This window comes from Zea mays, chromosome 9, assembly GCF_902167145.1.
Source record: "Zea mays cultivar B73 chromosome 9, Zm-B73-REFERENCE-NAM-5.0, whole genome shotgun sequence".
NCBI classification, from domain to species: Eukaryota; Viridiplantae; Streptophyta; class Magnoliopsida; order Poales; family Poaceae; genus Zea; species Zea mays.
Genome location: NC_050104.1, coordinates 151,987,602 through 152,004,132, shown reverse-complemented (window position 1 = coordinate 152,004,132; position 16,531 = coordinate 151,987,602). Strand labels below are relative to the sequence as shown.

Below are 16,531 nucleotides of genomic sequence, written 5' to 3'. Positions count from 1 at the left end.
GCAACCGCACCGCCACTTGGGCCACCGTCGCGCCTCTTCGGTTGCGGAGCCTATGCCGCGACTCGAGGCGACCCAGTAGCGCCAGCCTGGCGTGTTGGTCAAAGCGACCGAAAGTGGGCCGGCAGTAATGGCGGTGGCAGGCGGGCGGGCGCAGCAGTCACGTCGTCAGCCAGGCTCACGTCTCATCCTGGGACAGCAAGAGAGCCTCCTCCCACGGTGTGAAGACGGTGCACCCGTGACCCGTTCCTCGAACGGATCGCGCACACGCAACGGCCGCCCCGCCAACCACTCGCCCCATCGCATTAACTCCGCGGCGGGACACACGGCACCTCTGACGGGAGGAGCGCGCGACGCTTCACCTTCGCCGTAATAACCGCGTCAGAAAAGGTACGCCACGTCGTTCGATTTCGTATCCTTTTCCTTTTTCCTCTTTCTCTATCTCTTGCAACAGGGACCGGGAAAGGGGGATACCCCGAAAAGGATCCTTTTCCGCGAAGGAACCGGGCTCCGAGCCCCCCCCCTACTGATCAGGGGTTCGAAGACTGGCCCTCCGAAGGGTTCAACAGTCGCCTCAGATCGCGTGGGCCCGACACCCACTACTGGTCAGGGGTTCGAAGGCCAGCCCCCCGAAGGGTTCCATGGCCGCCTCAGGCTACTCGGGCTCCGCGCCCATTACTGATCAGGGGTTCGAAGGCTGGCCCCCGAAGGGTTCACAGTCGCCTCAGACACCGAGCGAGGGATGACCAGGGGTACGTTCGATACATAACCGAGGCTCGGGCTGCGCTCCCGAGGTACCCTAGGACATTTCCGAGACCAGCGGGAACGATCTTGCAACGGAATCCCATCGGAGGGAGGCATCGAGCCCTCGGACCCCGTCGCCAGGGGACCGGGTCCGGCAAATCACCCGCAGGTACTTTTGGGTGTGCCTCTGGGCCCCTAGCCGACCCCCAACGAACGGGGCACGGACGTCCACTCGGATTACCCGCTTGCAGCTCACCGGAGACACCATGTTCGGTGCCCATCGAGGGTAACATGGTGCACTCCCCCCTCCTCCTTGCGGAAAGGCGACGTAGGGGCGTATGTAAAAAGTCGAGTCTGTCCCTGATCGTCCTCTTGCCCTGTGCAGAGGCTCGGGGGCTGCTCTCGCAAAAACCGGCTCCGGCCAAACCGTTGACAGCGTCAACATACCAGCCCGAGAGCTTGGGCCCCGACCGTGCACCCGGGCTACGGCCAGTTCGCATGAGGGAACGACCAGACCAGCCAAAGCATTACGCAAGGTATTAAGACCTCGAAGGAGTGTAACCACTCCTCCGAGGCCTCGGGGGCTACACCCGGCGGGTGCGCTCGCGCGCACCCACCGGAACAAAATGCAACCGAGAAAGGTTGGTCCCCTTGCAAAAAAGTGCGACGAAAGCCTCCAAGCGAGTGCTAACACTCCCTTCGAGGCTCGGGGGCTACTGTCGGGGACCATAATTAGGGGTACCCTCAAGACGCCTAATTCTCAGCTGGTAACCCCCATCAGCATAAAGCTGCAAAGGCCTGATGGGTACGATTAAGTCAGGGATCAGTCCACACGAGTGACTCGATCGCACTTCACCCGAGCCTAGCCTCGGCCAAGGGCAGCCGACCTCGAGAGACTTCCGTCTCGCCCGAGGCCCCCCTTTTTACGGCGGACACATCACCGGCTCGCCCGAGGCCTTGGCTTCGCTCAGAAGCGACCCTGACTAAATCGCCACACCGACTGACCGAGTTGCAGGAGCATTTAACGCAAAGAGTGAGTCAGACAGACAGTCAGGCCTTGCCAAAGGCGCCACGGCGAACTCCGCTCCGCCCGACCCCAGGGCTCGGACTCGGGCTAAGACCCGGAAGACGGCGAACTCCGCTCCGCCCGACCCCAGGGCTCGGACTCGGGCTAAGACCCGGAAGACGGCGAACTCCGCTCCGCCCGACCCCAGGGCTCGGACTCGGGCTAAGACCCGGAAGACGGCGAACTCCGCTCCGCCCGACCCCAGGGCTCGGACTCGGGCTAAGACCCGGAAGACGGCGAACTCCGCTCCGCCCGACCCCAGGGCTCGGACTCGGGCTAAGACCCGGAAGACGACGAAACTCCGCCTCGCCCGACCCCAGGGCTCGGACTCCGCCCTGGCCTCGGCCAAACGGCCTCCGCCTCGCCCGACCCCAGGGCTCGGACTCCGCCCCGGCCTCGGCCAAACGGCCTCCGCCTCGCCCGACCCCATGGCTCGGACTCGGCCTCGGCAACAGAAGACAGACTCAACCTCGGCTTCGGAGGAGCCCCCATGTCACCCCGCCTAGGGCACAGACCCGCCACGTCAACAGGAAGCGTCATCATCGTCCTACCCCGAATCGACTCGGGTCACGGAGAACAAGACCGGCGTCCCATCCGGCCAGCTCCGCCGGATGGGCAATGATGGCGCTCCACAAGCTCTGTGACGACGGCGGCCCCCAGCTCTCTTACGGAAGCAGGGCGACGTCAGCAAGGACTCGACCGCTCCAACAGCTGTCCCTCCGCCAGGCTCCGTCGCACCTCCGACAGCCACGACATCACGCCAGCAAGGTGCCAAGACCTCTCCGGCTGCCACATTGGCATGTACCTAGGGCGCTAGCTCTCTCTCCGCTAGACACGTAGCACTCTGCTACACCCCCCATTGTACACCTGGATCCTCTCCTTACGACTATAAAAGGGAGGACCAGGGCCTTCTTAGAGAGGGTTGGCCGCGCGGGACCGAGGACGGGACAGGCACTCTCTTGGGGCCGCTCGCTTCCCTCACCCGCGTGGACGCTTGTAACCCCCCTACTGCAAGCGCACCCGACCTGGGCGCGGGACGAACACGAAGGCCGCGGGACTTCCACCTCTCTCACGCTCGACTCCGGCCACCTCGCCTCTCCCCCCTTCGCGCTCGCCCACGCGCTCGACCCATCTGGGCTGGGGCACGCAGCACACTCACTCGTCGGCTTTGGGACCCCCTGTCTCGAAACGCCGACAGGTGTGCACCGGACTGTCCGGTGCACCCTCTGCCAGGTGGGGCCAGGCTGGTCCACGGCAGAGTGTTTTCCCTTCGCAGAAACCCGAGAGCGCACCGTTCAGAGTTGAATTTTAGTGGCACACCGGACACCGCACCGGACTGTCCGGTGTGCACCGGACAGTGGACTGTTCACTGTCCGGTGCGCCATGAGTCCAACGGCTCTCTGTCAGAACTAGCCGTTGGAAACAACCGTTGGCGCACCGGACTGTCCGGTGCGCCATCGCGCAGTAAATTGACTGTAACGGCTAGTTGGTGGATGAGGGCTATTTATACCCCCTCCACCCACCATATTCAATGTCTTGCACTCCACATTTATTCCAGCACATTGCTAGAACATTGCAAGCACCAAAAGCCTAGTGAGGAGATTAGAGAATCATAATCCGCGCTTGTTCCTCATTAGCGCTAGTGAGAGCCACCTAGAGCGCACACCACTTGCATTAGGCTTCTCTTGGTCAAGCGAAAGTCTACGGCTTGTTACTCTTGGTGATCGGCATCACCTAGACGGCTTGGTGGCGTTGGGAGCTCGGTGATCACCGTGAAGATCTTGTTGGTGACCCGACTCAAGTTTGTAAGCGGTCTCGAGGGATCCACCGCGCCGGAGTGGCAAAGGATCATCTCGTAGTGAGCACTTGGTTCTTGCGAGGACCAAGGGGGAGCGATACCCTTGCGCGGGTGCTCCAACGAGGACTAGTGGAGAGTGCCGACTCTTCGATACCTCGGGAAAAATTGGAGGAGTCTTCTAAACCTTGCTTTACATTCCGCACTTAATTCAAGCACTTTACATTGTGTATTTGTTTAGCAAGTATTTGAAGTATTATCTTAGCTTTGTTACATTTCTAGTATTATATTCTTAGTGCTAGTTGTTGGGGTGAAGTTGGGCTCTTGTTTAGCTCTTACTTAGGTTTTAATTAGTGTTGATTTTTAGAAAAGCCCAATTCACCCTCCCTCTTGGGCACCGTGATCCTTTCACAAGGTTTTGAGCCGGTTGTACATATCTTGTGGCTCCTCCCCTTGGCGAAGACGAAAACGACCGAGCTCCCCCTCGATCGTTTCCCGCTTGGTGATCTTGGTGAGTTCATCACCCTCGTGCGCGGTCTTGAGAAGGTCCCAAATCTCCTTTGCATTCTTCAACCCTTGCACCTTGTTGTATTCCTCCTTGCTTAGAGAGGCAAGGAGTATGGTTGTGGCTTGGGAGTTGAAGTGCTCGATTTGGGCCACTTCGTCCGTATCATAGTCTTCATCCCCTACGGATGGTACCTGTGCTCCAAACTCAACAACATTCCATATACTTTTGTGGAGTGAGGTTAGATGAAATTTCATTAAATCACTCCACCTAGCATAGTCTTCGCCATCAAAGGTTGGCGGTTTGCCTAATGGAACGGAAAGTAATGGAGTAGATCTAGATGTACGAGGATAGTGTAGGGGGATCTTACTAAACTTCTTGCGCTCTTGGCGCTTAGAAGTTACGGACGGCGCATCAAAGTCGGAGGTCGATGTTGATGAAGTGTCGGTCTCGTAGTAGACCACTTTCCTCATCCTCTTATGCTTGTCGCCTTTCCGATGCGACTTGTGAGAAGAAGATTTTTCCTTCTTCTCTTTGTGGTGAGAAGAGGAAGATCTTTTCTCCTTCCGTTTGGAGGAGTCCTTCTTCTTCTCCTTCCTCTTGGTGCGGGACTCTTCCGATGAAGTGCTCCCTTGGCTCGTAGTGGGCTTGTCGCCGGTCTCCATCTCCCTCTTGGTGTGATCTCCCGACATCACTTCGAGCGGTTAGGCTCTAATGAAGCACCGGGCTCTGATACCAATTGAAAGTCGCCTAGAGGGGGGGTGAATAGGGCGAAACTGAAATTCTCAAAAATAATCACAACTACAAACCGGGTTAGCGTTAGAAATATAATCGAGTCCGCGAGAGAGGGTGCAAAACAAATCGCAAGCGAATAAAGAGTGAGACACGTGGATTTGTTTTACCGAGGTTCGGTTCTCGCAAACCTACTCCCCGTTGAGGAGGCCACAAAGGCCGGGTCTCTTTCAACCCTTACCCTCTCTCAAACGATCCCGCGGATCGAGTGAGCTTTCTCTTCTTAATCACTTGGAACACAAAGTTCCCACAAGGACCACCACAAGATTGGTGTCTCTTGCCTCAATTACAAGTGAGTATGATCGCAATGAAGAATCAAAGAAAGAAGAAAGCAATCCAAGCGCAAGAGCTCGAAAGAACACAAGCAAATCTCTCTCACTAGTCACTAGGGCGTTGTGTGGAGTTTGGAGAGGATTTGATCTCTTTGGTGTGTCTAGAATTGAATGTTAGAGCTCTTGTAAGTAGTTGAGAAGTGGAAAACTTGGATGACTTGAATGTGGGGGTGGTTGGGGTATTTATAGCCCCAACCACCAAACTTGACCGTTGGAGGAGGCTGTCTGTTCGATGGCGCACCGGACAGTCCGGTGCGACAGCCACGTCACCAAAAGCCGTTGGGTTCGACGTTGGAGTTCTGACTTCTGGGCCCGCCTAGATGTCCGGTGGCGCACCGGACATGTACTGTAGATTGTCCGGTGCGCCAATATGGGCGTGCCTGACCTCTGCGCGCGCAGCGCGCGCATTTAATGCGTCGCAGGTAGCCGTTGGCTCCAAAATAGCCGTTGCCCCGCTGTTACACCGGACAGTCCGGAGTACACCGGATAGTCCGGTGAATTATAGCGGAGCAGCTCCAATGAATTCCCGAGGCTGGCGAGTTCCGGAGGCCGCTCTTCCTTGAAGCACCGGACATGTCCGGTGTACACCGGACAGTCCGGTGAATTATAGCGGAGTTGCCTCTAGAATTTCCCGAAGGTGACGAGTTTGAAGTCTGAGTCCTCTAGTGCACCGGACATGTCCGGTGGCACACCGGACAGTCCGGTGCGCCAGACCAGAGGTGCCTTCGGTTGTCCCTTTGCTCTTTGGTTGAACCCAATACTTTGTCTTTTTTTTGGCTAAGTGTGAACCTTAAGCACCTGTAAAACTTGAGCACTAGAGCAAACTAGGTAGTCCAAATATTTGTGTTGGGCAATTCAACCACCAAAATTAATTAGGGACTAGGTGTAAGCCTAATTCCCTTTCACTACCGATCCAGAGCACCCTAAGATCTCTCCCAAGGGGTGGGATCTAGGTTCCCACGAGGAAGAAGACGACCATGCGCCGTCGCAGACCGTCCAGCCTGTGTCGTGGACCATCCACGCAGCCGCAGGGCACACCGCCAGGCTGACACGGTGACCCATCACAGACCGTCGTCACCGTCCACCTCGGAGAGCCAAACCCCAGGTATTGCTCATCACAAGAATACCCTATTGTTTCTATTTGGCTCCAAATAGATGGTGGTCATCATAGAGGTGTCTCAGTGCCCTAAAGATCTTTAACTTTATTCAATCCTACGTTATCTAAATGTGTCAAGTACCGCCAGACGGTTTACTCTAGTGTTTGGTGACCAAATCGGCGCCAATAGGTTGTACATCTTTTAAATGTTAAATGTGACCTATAGTTAGATTATGATCTAAAGGCCCATGAGCACCTAAGGTCCACATGCAGGTTTGCACAACCGTCGTTCCTCACTACTAGGCATCTCGACGACAACTCCATCTAAGCCAATACAAACAAACATTAGGTTGTCTCTAGTGAACCGTGGAAAAATGGGAATTTACATTGTAGTTGACACTACAAATTAGAGTGAAGTTTGAAATAGGAGGATAAGATAAGAGATGATATAAGGCCATAGGGGTTGCTGGGGATAGGGATAACGACACGGCTAGAGCCTGTGAATCCCAACTTCATTTCAAGTGGCGAAATTCTAATTATTTCACTCTTTGAAGACATAGGAAAGTCCCAGCATCAGCCTCACCACCTGCGTCGCGTCGTCAAACCTGACCTTGCTGAGCTGGCGACTGACGGTGCACACGAACACCTCCGCCTTGCACGCTAGCTAGCGAGTCCCCGCAAGCTGTTGATGTGTGTGTGGTGATTGTGGTCAGGGACAACATGAACCTTATTCCTCTTGAATACACTGCCTCCCTGTCAGGGGCCGGTAGTCAGTGCCCCGGCTTTAGTCCCACATCGGCTAGCCAAGGGGGCCGTGGGCAGCTTAAAAGGGAGAGTCCTCATCTTCTCATCAGCCTGGCTTTTGGGATGTGAGTGGTGGACTCTCTTGGCTGAGCCAGCCCACGAGCGCATGAACACCTGAAGCTGTCGAGTGTGGGCTGGGCCGGGGGTTGGACGCTGACATCTGGTATCAGAGCCCGGTTGGCCCATGCCTGCCTCGCGGGGCTTCCCAAGGGGGTGGGATGTTAGGGGCCGGTAGTCAGTGCCCCGGCTTTAGTCCCACATCGGCTAGCCAAGGGGGCCGTAGGCAGCTTAAAAGGGAGAGTCCCCCTCCTTCCATCAGCCTGGCTTTTGGGATGTGAGTGGTGGGCTCTCTTGGCTAGGCTAGCCCACGAGCGCATCAACGCCCGAAGCTATTGAGTGTGGGCTGGGCCAGGGGTTGGACGCTGACATCTGGTATCAGAACCCGGTTGGCCCATGTCTGCCTTGGGGGGCTTCCCAAGGGGGGTGGGATGTTAGGGGCCGGTAGTCAGTGCCTCGGCTTTAGTCCCACATCGACTAGCCAAGGGGGTCGTGAGCAGCTTAAAAGGGAGAGTCCCCTTCCTCTCATCAGCCTGGCTTTTGGGATGTGAGTGGTGGGCTCTCTTGGCTGGGCCAGCTCACGAGCGCATGAACGCCCGAAGCTGTCGAGTGTGGGCTGGACTGGGGGTTGGACGCTGACATCTGGTATCAGAGCCCGGTTGGCTAGCCGATGTGGGACTAAAGCCGGGGCACTGACTACCGGCCCCTGACATCCCACCCACCCCCAAGGCAGGCATGGGCCAACCGGACTCCGATACCAGATGTCAGCGTCCAACCCCGGCCCAGCCCACACTCGACAACTTCGAGCGTTCATGCGCTCGTGGGCCGGCTCAGCCAAGAGAACCCACCACTCACGTCCCAAAAGCCAGGCTGATGAGAGGAGGGAGACTCTCCCTTTTAAGCTGCCCATGGCCCCCTTGACTAGCCAATGTGGAACTAAAGCCGGGACACTGACTATCGGCCCCTGACACTCCCGACAAGGCAACGAGAAGCTGGACAGTATGCTGTGGCAGGGGAAGCTAGAGGAGAAGAAGAGTATGCTAGTGGTGTCCGAGTTCATCCGATGCTCGCCGTCTCTGAGCGGCACCATCAGGGTGAACCCGTGAATATCGAAAGCGTGGCTGAGGCCATGGAGATTGCCCTTATGCCGTCTGAGAATGAGAAGTGGACCCTCTTTATTTCTGCTTTTGGCTGTTAGAATCGGCTTCTGGCAGCCAAATATTTTGCTTCTGAGCCCACTTTTATAATAATTATTTTTTGTAAAAATCATTCGTAATTGCAGAATTCTTCGAGTGGTCATAGCTCATAACGTGAGAAATTCGTCGCTTCCTAAATATAAACTATGTCATTCATCTTAAGTTCCACCATATCTAGATTCTTGTGATAATTGGATTATCCAGTAATCTAGATTATGAGCTAAACGAAATAAACTGTCTCAAATAGACTTGTGGTCGGGTCACGATAATCACTTTCGCTACATGAGCACCCACGACGTCGGGTACTGCGCAAACAGCTTAGAGGACCTGCAAAGATCGTTCTCAGAAGGGCTGCTGGGGCATTGTTTTCGGCGGTTTGGCCTGGGGTTCAGTGTGGTCTCGCTCGACCAGACCTTAGGAAGCTTTTCTTCAACTTCGAGAACATTCTTTTGGCATACTGGAGAGCCAAGACACGGATAATTCTGCTCTTTGATTGCACGCCGATGCCACATGCGATTAACAAGAGCCGCACCACCGAATCTGTTCGGATCCTGAACAGTTTGTGCTGAGACAAGAACAATGTGGTCTACTTATGCAGCGGGCATAAATAAGAGTTAAGAGGATCATTGGTTAGTTTTTAGTAAAAAAAGACGCTAAGCACTGCGATTGCATTGCAGTACCTGGAGTTTCACGGGAAAATGGGGCGCCGCAATAGAAACTAGAAATGGACCGGACTAGCGAAGAAACTTGGCACACCTTTTCCAATCTTCGGACAAGCTCACAGGCCACAACGGTGACTGCAAGTGCCAGACCGTCATTGGCGTCATCGTCATCTACTCGTCCGGTAAAAAACGGAGTCCAAGTTGGAATTGGGCAGATCGCTCGTGAGTCGTGACTTGGGAGAACGCGAGGAGGTTGAATGGATTCGGTCGTCGGTAGTGACCGTCACCTCGGCGGTTGATATGGCGGCCACGGCCAGCAGGCTTCAGGAAAGAGTCGAAGAAGACGAGAAAGCGCGTAGCTGATGGGCCTCGTTGGGTCCAGGTCTCTACTCTCCAGTCGACTTTCGCTCGATGACGTCGGCAGCGACGGTCACAGTTGAAGGTACAGAGGACTATTCTTGTATGGGCCAGGAGCCCAGAAGTCAGTGACCCAATGCCTGTAGAGATGGCCAAACGGGCCGCCCGGCCCGGCCCAGGCCCGGTGAAGCCCGGCCAAAAACCGGGCCGGGCCTGCTGAGCCAGCGGACTTAATTTTCTGTTAAGCCCGGCCCGCAGCGGGTCGGCCCGTTTAGCACGAAAAAACGGGCCGAAAAGCGGGCTAAACAGGCCGGTAAGCACGTTTTAGTGTAAAAAAAACGGGCTTAACGGGTTTAGAGGTAAACGGGCCGTGCCAGCCCGCCGTGCCTAGTTTCCTGTCCAAGCCCGCCCGCTTATTCTACCGTGCCGGGCTCGGACCGGGCCCAAAAAGCGGGCTTCGTGTCGAGCTCACGGGCCTCGTGCTTTTTGGCCATCTATAAATGCCTGTGGCGGTTTCTCAACTTGCCTCGTGGGACCCATATCGACTTTGGCCAACGTGTCACTGTCATGGGACGCAGAGCGAAGCAAAGAATCGTGCCGCACCCTCGAGTAGGGATGAAAACGGTTTCGGAATTTTTCGGAATTCCAGAAACCGATTTCGAAATTTTTCGATCGGATTCATCGGTAACAGTATTTTTCGAAAACGGAATCGGTTTTCGGAATTTTCTATCGGAATCGGTATCGGAATCGGCGTGGTGTTTTACCGACCGTTTCCATCGGTTACCGGTTTTTGTCGGAAATTACCGGATTTATGTCTCGGAAATTTTCGGAATTGTGTCTCGGAATTTTTTCGGAATTTTTTTCGGAATTTTCCAGCATGTGATTTTTTCGCATCGCCTGTACATCTCTGGATAAGGATTACTTATTTTTGTATTTTTTGGACGCTTTAAAATTTTTTTGGGTTAGATGGTGTTGGAAGACAGTTGAGATTAACGATTTGGTCTCTCGAACGAATCCACCATTTTCTATGCACATGTTATGTATTAGTAATATATAATAATAGAGAGCCGACAGTCTGTCTTTTCCACACACTAGATTTTAGGGTTTTCCTGTGAGGCTGTGAAAAAACCCTTTATGTAAGGAAAAAATATTTCATGAGTAAGCATGCCGCGTCAACTAAATCGAGTGGATATTGTGAATTGTGAACTTTGAGTATGTTAACTTGTGATCTTTATGAACTTGTTATACTGTGAACTTGTTATATTGTGAACTTGTGATCTTTGTAAACTTTTTATATTATAAATTTGTGATCCTTGTGAACTTGTTATATCATGAATTGTGAACTTGTGGTATTTGTGATGTTTTGTCAATTTTGTTTTATTGTGAAGTTTGATATGTTTACCGATCGTATTTTAGATTTCGACCGTTACCGGTGTATTTTCCGCACCGAACTTTCGTTTCCGATGTTTCCGAAATACCGATATCGTTTCCGTTTCCGGAGTTACCGTTTTCGATTTTGTTTCCGATAAAAAATATGAAAACAGTAATGGTTTTAGTGTTTACCGACCGTTTCCGACCGTTTTCATCCCTACCCTCGAGCGCGACACAGGAACCTCCCTGACTCAACGAGAAATCGGCGTACACAAAGCATTATCACTGGTACCTGGGACCCACCAAATTCCGTCCCCACTGGTCATTGTGTCGGCAAAAGAAACACGTACAATAGCTACGGTATACGTTGTTGCCCGGCCACGCGCCTTCCGTGATCTAAACCAAAACAAATATCCTCTCCCACATTTTCCCATTTCTTTATCACAGAACCGTACTGTACTGCTCGTCGTCAAATCAAAGGAAAATTGAACGAAAGCAGCCCAACCAAAATCCCCTCGCCGCATCTCCCCTTCCTGTTCCCGTGTTCCGTTCCGTCCCGTCCCTGCTCGACTTCTCGCGTCCCGACGTCGCCTCAATCTCGAAGCCTCTCCGGCGCAGCCGCCGCAATCTCGACTCCAAGGCCTCTCCGACCAAAATTCATCTAGGGTTTTCGCTTCGTCCGTCGCGATGGGCTCCAAGAAGCGGTCGCCCCAGCATCCCGCGTCCCCAGCCGGCGGAGAGGTCGGTGCTCAGGCGGCGGGGAAGGCCACGCCGGTGACGGCGGCGCCGGAAACGGCGCCCGTGGCGGTGGTGCCGAAGCCTCCCGACGTGGCGCCATTCCTGACCAAGGTCTACGACATGGTCTCCGACCCGGCCACCGACGCGGTCATCTCCTGGAGCGCCGGCGGCGGCAGCTTCGTGATCTGGGACTCGCACGTTTTTGAGCGCGACCTGCTTCCGCGACACTTCAAGCACAACCACTTCACCAGCTTCATACGCCAGCTCAACACCTACGTGAGGATTACGCCTAGCCTGATGCTTTATTGGATGAAGCTACTGCTAATTGTTTGCATGAAACTTTATGCTTGTACTGAAATAGTGACCTATGGTATCAGTCCCATGCTTTTTTCTCTTCAGGCTTTTTTCCCCCCCAAAACTTGTGCATGAAACATGTAACTAGACTGTAACTGTGTATATTGAAATAGAAGAGCTGCTTAGCTGTTAGATTATGTTGAAAATCATCCGCGTCAAACTAGCTATTATTTTGTCCGCATGTTTCTGTGCTGTAAGTTCATGTTGAATGTTAACTTCTATTGTTTCATGAATTCACTAGTGTTCTTCTTCATAATTAGGGATTTCATAAAGTTGATCCAGATAGATGGGAATGGGCCAATGAAGGTTTTATTAAGGGCCAAAAACATCTTCTGAAGACCATCAAGAGAAAGAAGAAATCCTCTCAGGATGTACCTAGTGATCTGCAGTCGGTGCCTGTCAAAACTGCACCTGGCACTGAGAATATCGAGATAGGAAAATATGGAGGCCTTGAAAAGGAGGTTGAGACACTTAAGAGGGACAAGGCCCTTCTAATGCAGCAGCTTGTAGATTTAAGGCAGTACCAGCAAACATCTAGTCTTGAAGTGCAGAGTTTAATTCAACGCCTCCGTGTGATGGAACAGAACCAGCAGCAGATGATGGCACTTTTGGCAATAGTTGTCCACAATCCGGATTTCCTCAACCAGCTCGTGCAGCAGCAGTGCAGGAGTAACTGGTGGAATGATGATGGGAACAGGAAAAGAAGGTTCCAAGCTTTGGAACATGGCCCTGTAGATGATTCTGAGACTTCTGGTGGAGGCGCGCAAATTATTCAATATTGTCCTCCTGTTCCTGAAACTTCCAATCAACCAACACCAGCAAATGAAGCTTTCTGTTCAAGCCCTGTACAATCAGTTTCAAGCCATGCACTTGAGATGCCCATGGATGTAGAAATGGCTTCAAACAATGTTGGTACACTTGATTCAACTGGGAATGATTTTACTGACACCTCTGCTCTATGTGAATGGGATGACATGGATATATTTGGTGGCGGACTAGAGCACATCCTTCAACAGACAGAGCAAGACTTTCAAGTGGACCCTCTAACAATTGAAGATTACGGTTATGACCGTCCATGGTTAGAGCAGGACTGCCAGGTAGAAGCGCAACAGAATTGCAAAAATCCTCAATATGGTATGTACTAATTGACGTATGCCATTCTGCCTTTCAGTTCTCTTTTTTAGTTTTTACACAAAGCATGAGTAGGTAATCTTATCTTGCTGTTGAATTTCTGTGCCTAGTTGCCTGTGTCTTAAGGGAAAACTATGCATCTGATGTCCATTAGTACTGATAAGGTTGAGATCAGTCATACACTAGGAATTTACAAAAACATAAGACTTTATGGGTCATATTTCTGTTACTGTTTGGTCACTTGCTGGGCTACTCGAGTTTTGATTCCATTTATGTTGGTAGAAACAATGCACAGAAGCAGATAAATGACTGCTATTTTGCCATACCAAAGCATTGAGGAGTCACAATTCATTTCACAGCTAGGCCTAGTTCAGGACTAGTTCTATCAGACACAAAACAGTAGGAAAGGACATTGTTCTGTTTTGGGTTCTACATTATATATTTTTTTATGCTCCCTCTGTTTCAGAATATAAGGCATTGTTTGACTCAAAAGCGATCTCCAAAGGTATATTTACCTGTAATTTCTCTTATATGATAATGTTTCTGGCAACAAAATCATAATCATAAGACAGTGCTTACGAATATGAATTAATAATGTCACTTTTGTATAACAAACTCTCTTGTAAGGCTTATTGTTAGTTGAAAATTACGAGGTTTGGATCTGAATGCATTCATGCCTAACAAAAAGAAATGTGGGAGTACAATTCATTAGTTGTCTGAAAAATAATCAAGAAAATGAATTGTATAAGGGTTAATGCCTTACAAAACGAAACGTGGGAACACAAGTCATTAGTAGTTACAGAAAAGAAAAAGGGAAAGGAATTGCAAGGGTCAAATATAAGTCCGCATGATTTAGCCGGTTTTGAGGTAAAGGAATTAGGACACGCATGTATAACCAAGAACTTCTACTTCCAACTTCTTGGAAACTATACTCTCTCTATTTCAAATTGTAGGTTGTTTTGGTTTTTTTACATACATTGTTTTTGCTATGGACCTATTCGGCGGTGCCTATATACATAGTAAAAACTATGTATTTAGAAAAGCCAAAATGACTTACAATTTGAAAAGGAGGGAGTATTATTTGAAGTAAAGAAATTATAGTTATGAAATTCTTTCCGTCATTAATGTAGTGACATCAACCATGTGTTGCAATCCTTTATTTACCATGCACGTGTGGTACACATGTGCTTAGATGTTAATATGGTTACAATGAAGAATCCAATAGGCGACATAAACCTCAGAAAGAAATTGAACATCTTTAGAGTGATTAGCTCAACAACTGGAATATGAGCATATAATTTTGAATTTACTTATGGGGAAGTTGAAGTTGGAATGGCCGGAATCCTATGATGATCTACATTTGAAATCGGAGGGAGTGATTTTTAAACCTATGGATATGGCAAATTCTGATTTGAAAGCTGGCCATATAATTGATTACAACCTAATAACCTATTGTCATATGCTTTGTTTTTTGTGTTCTGTTTCTTTTTATCCAGTAGTTCTAATTTATTTAACTTTCTGTTGTTTCAGCTGATGTCATAACTGAAGCATGAGCGGTGGTCCCAGAGAATTTTGTCCAATAACGTAAGTGGATAGAGGTGCTTTGCAATTAAAAAGCCCTTTGCGCTTTGTTCTATTCATGAACTTTACTATTACTTGGCATGATCAAACACAAACCAGGGTCAAGCATTCATTTGACTCCTTAACTATACAATAGCTTCCTTCCAAAACACAGGTCAGTACTGACTGCTTTTCTATATATCATAATTACGGGTTGACCTGTCCATATCTCTTGCATAAGCAACTCCTCTAGCATCAAAATGCATTTTGATGTATGATGTGGGTCTGTTTGATTTTTCTTTCATTGTTCCCCACCCAGAATCTACTTCTTTACGACTGCCAGCTTTGGCAGGCACGTATTTCTTTCTTTGACACTGAGTAAATGAGCTTACCTTATTGTATGATAAATAACTAAAAATGGATAAGTGATCGAGTATTTCTTGTAAGTGTGTAACGACATATAAAAAACTGGACAGGGAGGGTAAGACCATCCTCATGATATTTCATTAATAGAAGGCCGCGGCAACGGTCACAACCGAGAAACCCCCGAGCCCTATCCTGTATCCTCCCATCACTAACAGGCCGATTCAAGCTGCCTACTCTGCAAAGGCCCACCCAGGCCCGAGAGTGGCGCACAACTGAGTCGTAGCCTGAGAGCAGACGAGGAACAACGAGACGATTAAAATATGAGAACTTCCTTAGTAGTGCATTTAGTTGAAACATAAAGATGTATACCAAGTTATTTACATTCATTTTATTCACACCTCTATCTCTCATGGCCTCATTATCATCAATTGCAACTAGCAATGTGGCCCCCGTCACTGATGTGGTTTCAGTTTCTGCAGATTTGTGGTGAACAGAATCTTGAGACTGGCAGGTTAGCCACCATTGGGAACCTGAAGACCGGGATTGCTCAGAATTTACTATACTGATACTAAAAAAATACAGTAACTCATATTGGTAAGGCATAATTCGTTTTTCGTATTCGCTCGATCAAGGCAACAGGACAAGGGTTTTGTTTTTGTCCCAGGTCTCATTGTCCTAGCCACACCCATAACACAAGGTAGCATTGCTCATGTTGTATAGAATATCGTATTGGATGAATGAAGCACTTTTGAACTTTTTTTTATTTGCGTACGAGATTCCTAGGCACCGTTTGTTTTTGGTCAGAATGACTTCACGGAGCCTTCCATAGAAGACAATATTCATAACTGGGGAAAGAAAGTTAAGGCAATCTACATATACCCAAGAGTCTATACGTAACGCGAGTCGATGTCAGTGGTGGGGCGGGCACAAGGGTGACAATGGGTTCTATATTTTACGGTATAAAATTTAAGGATCGGATTAGGACAAAACTGTATTTCTATTCATTTTTAAACTAGAAATAATTTAGGGTTCTAACGAATTGTAAAGAAGTATTTGGATCACGATCCATTATTACCCTTACCCATGGCTCTCGGTGCCTAGCTCCACTCTAGACAGTTTTTTTCTTTTCGTACCAGAGTTATTTCTCGTTTCCTTTTTATGGCTTCAAGCGTGGATGTTCTACAGTGGTGTCCAATGTGAGTTGTACTCGGTGTTGATGCGAGGCCAAAAAAAGAAAAAAAAAGAAGAAGCTAAGTAAATCCCTAGCATTCTGTTTGGACGTAGATATTGAAGTCTAGAATTGGGAATTATAATTTTGCTGTTTGGCTGCGGGCGGTGGCGACTGGCGTCAAGGCGCTGGGGCTTGTTGAAGCGAAGCAGGATGTCTTGGTACTGCTCCACGGAGGCGGGGTCCATCTTGGCGCTAGCGTCGTCAGGGAGCCTGTCGGTCGTCACGCCACGCACGAACCTGCAGGCGCTAACGTTCTTGCAGTAGCCGCTGGTGTAGCAGAGGCAAAGCTCGCTGATCGTTTTCGGTTAGTGTCGCCAAGGTAGAGCTCGCTGATCGACGAGCACCTGCGGTAGCCTATGCCGTTGTCGTCGTTGGCC

General features: G+C 50.4%; 1 protein-coding gene and 1 pseudogene across 1 annotated transcript; both read left to right on the top strand.

The window, feature by feature from the left end:
• The first annotated feature begins 6,456 nt into the window (after positions 1-6,456).
• On the top strand, positions 6,457-8,995 carry LOC109942661 (alpha,alpha-trehalose-phosphate synthase [UDP-forming] 6-like; annotated as a pseudogene).
• A 2,307-nt stretch (positions 8,996-11,302) lies between these two features.
• Positions 11,303-15,680, top strand: LOC100193428 (Heat stress transcription factor A-8). The gene is made up of 4 exons (NM_001138550.1): positions 11,303-11,788; positions 12,127-13,000; positions 14,528-14,581; positions 15,403-15,680. Exons 1-3 carry the CDS (start codon positions 11,462-11,464, stop codon positions 14,548-14,550), a joined length of 1,224 nt encoding a protein of 407 aa, NP_001132022.1. The 5' UTR covers positions 11,303-11,461; the 3' UTR covers positions 14,551-14,581; positions 15,403-15,680.
• Positions 15,681-16,531: the final 851 nt, after the last annotated feature.